General features: G+C 37.8%; 1 protein-coding gene across 1 annotated transcript; it reads left to right on the top strand.

Moving 5' to 3' along the window:
• Positions 1-1,074: 1,074 nt before the first annotated feature.
• On the top strand, positions 1,075-2,333 carry LOC148845521 (uncharacterized). Its single transcript, XM_088955507.1, has one exon. The coding sequence runs from the start codon at positions 1,230-1,232 to the stop codon at positions 2,202-2,204; it is 975 nt and encodes a 324-aa protein (XP_088811633.1). The 5' UTR covers positions 1,075-1,229; the 3' UTR covers positions 2,205-2,333.
• Positions 2,334-7,712: the final 5,379 nt, after the last annotated feature.

Here is a 7,712-nt window from a genome sequence, read left to right as displayed (position 1 = left end):
TTCAATGTTCCAGTTGTAACAACAGCATGTCTTTCATTACAGATAAAAGCATTAACTGTTCCAGAAATATGACAAAAAATTCCAATTAATATCCTTCTTCTCGTTCAGAAAAACAACCCCATTACAAGCGAAAGCAACCCAAGTCAAGAAAAACTTTTTCTTTTTCGTAGAATCTTCTGAAGCATTCGACGTGTGTAACACAAAGTCCAAAACAGAAGAAAACTTTTGTTTTCCTTTTGATTTGTGTTTTACTTTGCTTCAGGTTTTATTTTACTTCATTTGCATGCAAAGAATAAGGCAAGAACATAATAATAATAAAAAAAAAAAAGATAAGAACTGAATTAAACAAAAATACATCAAAATTTGCATTCAAATCATTTGCACTCCCATACTTTTGCATCAATGCAAATACAAACAGCCCTGGATAAAGAAGATAAAGACAATATATAAATGCAAGGGAGTTCAGACTCGGTGTAACACAAAAGGACACAAACTATCCCCAATAATACCTTTACAAAACAAAAAATGTGACTTGGGCAAATGTACCCCAAGTACATATCTTATAGGTACTATATAATTTTTTTTGTTGTAAACTAGAGAATTATTTTCTATTTTGCTTTGTCATTTTCATTTCTTTGCACTTTTTATTTGAATGAGGAAGGCAGTTGAACAGACATTTTAACCCCGTTTGACCCAAGTTATCAAAACTGTTTTACATTCAGTGGATGGAATTCCTTTGTCTTTATCTCTTCAAGAATCAAGACTACTCAGCTTTGATCAGTCAAATTTAAGACCATCCAGTAACCATGAACAAGGGTATAAATCAAAGGAACTTGTGCTACAGTGTCTGCAGCCCGAACTTGATATAATTGATTCTGCTCAGTCTTTTCATGTCTCCATCAATAATGGACCCCCACATGAGGAGGAAGTTTCAGGCAATTAATGTGTTTGCGTAAGATATGGAAGCCTTCTTATTAGTTTTTTTCTTTCTTACAAGTTTTGGTTAGCAGACCCTTTGGGTCTTTGGTTTGTATTGCGTTTTCAGTTCTGCAAAACACAATTTTCAGAAGCCAACCAGATCCAAAGATCTCATGTTCTTATTCATAACTTAATTGTCCATGTCCTCCCAAAGGTTTCAAATTCAGATACCTCTAAAACCAGCAGGAAAAGAAGAAAAACAGCAAGGAGATTTAAGCTATAGAAGGTTTCTGGCCTTAGTTTAATTATAAATGGGCAATCGGGTATCAACTGTTGGACTACTAAGGATGCCTTGGTTAGTTGAAACATGTAAACAAGTTAAAATCCTGGATGATCTTAAGCAAAACGCCGGCGACCGGTTCCCCAGCTCCGACTATCACCCCCCTGACAGGATGAATTGGATGTCAGGCCTCAACCCACAGAGAATTCACATAAACAAGATTGTTTGGCCGGGCACCCATGACTCTGCAACCAACCAAATAGGCATCCCGGTTATCACTCGCCCCTTTGCCGAATGCCAGTCCTTGTCAATCTACGACCAGCTCGTTAGGGGTGTTCGGGCCCTGGACATCCGAGTTCAACATGAACGCAAGGTCTGCCATGGACCCATTGCGAGCTACTCCATTGATGTTGTCATCAGGGACGTCAAGAGCTTCCTATCTGAGACCCAGTCTGAGATCATAATCCTGGAGATACGCACAGAGTATGGATGCCAAGACCCACCCGAGTTCGACGAGTACTTAGTAGACCAGCTAGGTGAGTTGTTGATTCACCAGGATGAGCGTGTCTTTGGGAAGACGGTTGCTGAGCTGCGGCCGAGGCATGTCATCTGCGTATGGAAGCCAAGGCAGCAATCAGCTCCGCCCAAGGCGGCCGGCCAGCGGCTCTGGAGTGCTCACTCCTTGAGGGACGACTGGGTTGATACTGACTTGCCATTGACGAAGTTTGAGAGCAACCTGCAGCGTCTGAGCGAGCAGCCACCGGCGTCGAGCAGGAAGTTCTTCTACAGGGTGGAGAATACGCTCACGCCGCAGGCCGCTAACATGAGTGTGATCGTGGAGCCTCTGGCTCGGACGATGCACAGGTATGCAAGGCTTTTCATAGCGCAGTGCTTCTCTCGGGGGTTCGCAGATCGGTTGCAGATCTTCTCCACGGACTTCGTGGAGGAGGGTTTCGTCGATGCGTGCATTGGGTTTACACAGGCAAGAATAGAAGGGAAGGCCTGAAAACTGATCAAGGATTTTGTCGTTATTCTTCATGCATGGAACTAGCTAGCAGCTCTACTAGTGTTTCTGATAGTTCTACCTCTAATTAAATAATTAATTCATTCGCTCCCTTGGGCAGTTGTTAATTTAGAGACGAAATATTGAGATTTATTGGTTTCAAATCTGCAAAAAAGATGTTAGTGACATGTTGTTGGTTCATTCAGCAAAGAAAGCTTGCAAATGATTATGGATCAGAAGGGTCAAACTGAATTAAGCTCCTAATTAATGTTCTAATGAAAAAGATGCAAAAACAGAAAAATGGGAATTGAATCAAACTTATCGGCCTAAGGCTTCAAGTTTTTAATTGGAATGATGCAGCTTTGGCCCCTATAGGGGTAAGGTTCTACATGCTACCGCCCATTCACTTTGCTGCCGGGTTGGAAATAGGTTGAGTCATCCATTCGATCAATCTAAATATGGGTTGAGTTGGGTTGGGTTACGGGTATCCATTGGGTAAATCACTATCATACAAGTAGGGGTGTCAATCGACTGGTTTTGGATTGGATCTAATCCGATCTAAACCTTATCAAATCAGATTCGGATGGTCCGTTACAATTATTGGATTGTGCCAATCCAAGATAAATTGGTCCGTATTTTTATTGGTTTGAATTGGACCTAAATCAAATTTCCAATAATCCGATAATGAGGCCAAACCTTTTTCCAATTTGAAACTGATCAAAACTGAAGCAGTCATAAAATCACTTTTATGAAAAGTATTTTTATGAAAGCACCTTTACAAAAGTACTTTTACAAAAGCACTTCTACAAAGTACTTTTATGAAAGCATTTTTATAGAAGCAGTTTTATAAAACCACTTTTACAAAAATACTTTTACGAAATCACTTTTATAAAAGTAATTTTACACAAAAGCACTTTGAGAGAAGAACTTTTATGGAAGTACTTTTATAAAAGCACAAGAGCACTTCTACAAAAATACTTTTATAAAAGTACTTTTATAAAATCACTTCTACAATAGTACTTTTGCAAAAAAATTTTTACAAAAGCATTTATATGAAAGTACTTTTATAATATCACTTCTATAGAAGTACTTTACGAAAGCACTTTTACAAAAGTGCTTTTTTTATGCCAAAATAATATATTTTTGTAATTTTCAGATTTTTTTCATTTTAATATATTTTTGTAATTTTTTAATATTCTCTTTTTTAAATAATTTTGATATTTCATTTTGTTTGGATTGGATCCAATCGAGTCCATTTACATTTTAATGGATTGGATTGGATTTGGACTGAATTGGGTCCAGTCCATTTGTAAGTGGACTCACATTGAATTGGATAAGGTTGGACCAAATCCAGTCCAATTGACACCTCTAGATTAGGGGTGGATTCGAGTCGAGTTGAGCCAAATATTATGAGGCTCGAGCTTGACTCGCCAAGGTAATACAAGGCTCGAGCTTGAGTCAAAAATCCATAAGCTCGGCTCGACTCAAACTCGATTTGAGAAAAAATGTTTTATAAAAATAAAAAATATTTTTATTTGATATTTAAAAAACTAAGAATTATAACACACACACACACACACACATATATATATTCGAGCTTGACTCGGTTTCAAAGCTCGGTTGAAACCGAGCCTAGCCGAGCTCGAGTAGCTCGTGAAGAGCTCAGCTAATGCCCACCCTACTCTAGATACAAGTGTGAATTTCTTAGCCTTTTTCTCTTTAATTTTCTTCAAGTCAAACAATTTTAATTAATGCATTAATTTTTAATTAATTATTTACTAAAATTAGTTTTGGTTTAGGTGATCAGGTCAATAAAATTCACCCAAATTGTCATGAATCCGAACTAAGTCAAATGATTCAATGACTTCATTTCGTTTGGATTTGTTGATTCACCCATACCTAGCTAGAATTAACCCAAACCTAATTATTTGGTTTAATGGCCCCATCTGGTCCAATTTGATTCTGGCCCAAATGGCCCAATTGTACCCAATCTGAATCAATCCAAACAACCAAACCAACCTGATTTGGGTCAACCAGATCTAGTTCGGGATGAAATGGTTTAAGCATCCCGACACAGCCCGATTTGGACCAATCTGGCTTGAATTGACTCAACTAGGATTTGAATGGGCCAACTACAGCCGGTGCAAAGCAACCTAGGCATGGTTGACTCAATTAGATGCAATTTGGGTCAACTGGTCCAATCAAAGCTTGAACGGTTTGGTCCAATTTGGACCAAAGTGGTTCATCCATACCAAAAATTTGGGCCTAGTGAAATGGTTTAAAGTGATTAATTGTTTTTGAATTCTCTTTGTAAAAATAATGTGCATGTAATGTGATTTGAATCTTGAACACTTGCATAAAGCATAATCACTATTACCACTAAACCATGAGTAACTTATTTCTCAAAAGAAAATTAAGTGTCATAAACTAAGTTGCTACAAGGTTAATGGGTTGGGTAGGTTGGATTGGGTCAAGGCTAGTTTGGATTGAATCTGATGAGGGGCATTTTGGTCACCCCGCTCAACGAACGACATGTGGACATTGTCGACAACACAGCATCCAAGTCAGCAAGACAGCTCAACAAGTCAACACGAGACACCCAATGCCAGGTGGGCGGTCGAGTTGATGCGAGCTAAGGGCGCCGCCAACACAAGCTCGCCTAAACCGTTCCGTGCGCCACGCCCTCGCAAGCATTGTTATCGGGACCATATGAACAGCTCGCCGAACCATGCGCCACAAGACCTGTGGGCAACCTATAACCACCGCGCGAATTTAGCAACTAACATGCCAACACACCTTAAACTATAGAAATAGCTCTGCTAGAGACTTAGAGACATTGCCTAATGGCACCTGAACCTCAGATAGCTATAAAAGGACCTCAAATCCACCAAAAGAAGGTATGCACACTGAAATACTTGAGCTCTCTCACATACTTCCACGAAACCCCCATACTGACTTAAGCATCAAAGTGTTCTCCTGGGTAAAACCTACCCAGGCACTCTTACCTCCTTCTCTTTATAGCTTAGACACATAGATACCAGCTCGGTCATGCAGCTCGACACTGCCAGATCATAATCTTGTTTGAGCCTAATCACAGGACACAAGGGAGCAGTAGATCGCACATCATCAAAATCCAAGCCATTTAATATTAAATTTTATTTAAATAGATCATTAATGGATTGAGGTATATACTAAATGCCTAAATGGAGTGAATTATAAGTGAATCATGTCATATCTGAATTCAAATAGGACTTTTAAAAAAAAAAAAGTGACCAAGTTTGGTCAATTGATAATTTCAGTTATGTTTTAGAAATAATAGCAAATTGAGTGAGTGGGTGAAAACATGAAGTTTTCAGGACAAAATTACCCTTTTGTTAAAAACAAAATCAACCAAATCCAAAAAGCATTCATGTTTCGTTCATCTTCTCCAAGTTTGAATTCGACTCCATCCATTCAGCTGGAAGCATCTCCAAGTTTGAATTCGACTCCATCCATTCAAACTGCAGATGGCTGGAGGCATCGACTCCAACCATTCAAATGACCTCAAATTGGGAAGTATCGACTCCATTTGGCTGGGAAGCATCAACTCAATCGATTTCAAACTACGGTTGGCTAGGAAGCATCAATTCCATCCATTTAAGCAACTTCAGATTGAGAAGTGTCAACTCCATTTGGATGGAAAGCATCAACTCCATCGATTCAAACTATGGCTGGCTGGGAAGCATCAACTCCATCTCCAAAGCAAATGTATTAGAGGAATGTGGTGAATGATAATGCCAGATTGGCTAAAACAATAGGGCAGTTGAATAAAGCTCATAATGCTTATCTCTGTGATTAATACCCAAACTACATATCTACTTATGTGATCAACAACAAGAATAGATTTTGTGCCTAGATGATCTGGTATGGAGAAACCTGGGTGGTGCTTAACAGATAGGCACCATCCGACATGGGGAAGACCGATTGTTTATTATAGAGTTGGAAACCATCTAGCATCACGTGGACCAGATAGTGTTTTACAAAGTTGGAAACCATCCGACATTACATAGACTGGATAATGTTTTGCAGAGTTGGAAACCATCCGACATTACACAAACCGGATGGTTTATTGCAGTTTTGAATCTTCAATTGTAGTTGTAAATTTCAGCCCCTTAGGCAATAAAATAGTATTTGCACCCTCAAAATCATGTAAATCCCAACATTTCATAAAGTAGTATATGATTTTCACAAGTGTATAAAGTATAAACCATCTAGCATGGGGAAGACAGGATGGTTTATTACAGAGTTGGAAACCATCTAGAATTACATAGATTAGATAGTTTTTTACAGAGTTGGATACCATCTAGCATTACACAAACCAAATTATTGTTTGCAATTTTGAAACAAAATTTTTTTGAATGCTTTTTGAAACATAAACTATAGTTGCAAACATCTATCCTTCAACATCATAGTTACACCATCAAAATCATTTAGAACCCACTAAACCTCTTTGTTTTGTATGATTCTTATATGTTTACATACTTAGAAACCATTTGACACTAAACAGACCAGATAATTGTTTGCAATTTTGATACATAAATTATAGTTTTGAACATCTATCCCCATGCAGGTAGTTACACCATCAAAACCATTTAGAACTCAATGGTCCTCTTGGTTCTGTATGATTCTCATATTTATAGATTTAGAAACCCAAATTACATCATGCATCTATTGGGAAGGTGTCATTCCACAATGTTAAAACACACAAGCCATGTTTGTGCACGACTATAAATATCTGCCTCTAGTGCCTCTACTGGGACTTCTTCAGCATTCAAATCATCATATGGTTGCCATTTATATAATTCATCTTCTAGAGTCTTATGTATATTAATTCATTTTATGAGCTATTATATACTAATATTTTGATCAAAAGAAATTGTAGCTTCTTCAACATTCAAATCAGCATATGGTTGTCATTTATATAATTCTGGAAACCATTCATTTCCAACTTTCTATTGACTTCTAGGTATTATTTCTTTTACTTACCTTTTGCAAATGCTCAACTAAATCACCATTTACTTACATTTTGAGAGGAAGGGATTTCTTTCATTCTTTAAACAAAAGAATACACAATCAGAATTTGACCAATGAATCACATCAATTACTTAAACAATGAAATACAAATACAAAGAAACAACAAACAAAAAATAAAATCTCCCTAAGCCAGTTATAAATAGTTGGAGAAACAAGAAACAAGAAAAAAAATAAAGGGAATGGGACCCCAAATCAAGGTTAGAAGAAGAAACCCCTTCCTGCTAACTCTAAAGTTTGTGAGAAGACAAACAATCAAACAATAATTTTGAACTCGAATTGGAGAATGGGACCCCAAATAACTCTAACTCGAACTCGGATGAAGAATGGGATCCCAAATTGCTTGAACTCGAACTTGGGTGAAGAATGGGACCCCAAATCACTTGAAATCAGACTAGGAGGGATATTGCTTTGAAGATGGAATCTTCCCAGCCAACCGTA

This window comes from Nelumbo lutea, chromosome 7 (genome assembly GCF_056320005.1).
Source record: "Nelumbo lutea isolate HS-2025 chromosome 7, American lotus-T2T, whole genome shotgun sequence".
Classification (NCBI taxonomy): domain Eukaryota; kingdom Viridiplantae; phylum Streptophyta; class Magnoliopsida; order Proteales; family Nelumbonaceae; genus Nelumbo; species Nelumbo lutea.
Note: the sequence above shows the minus strand (reverse complement) of the source record. Positions and strands in the feature narration are given on the sequence as shown.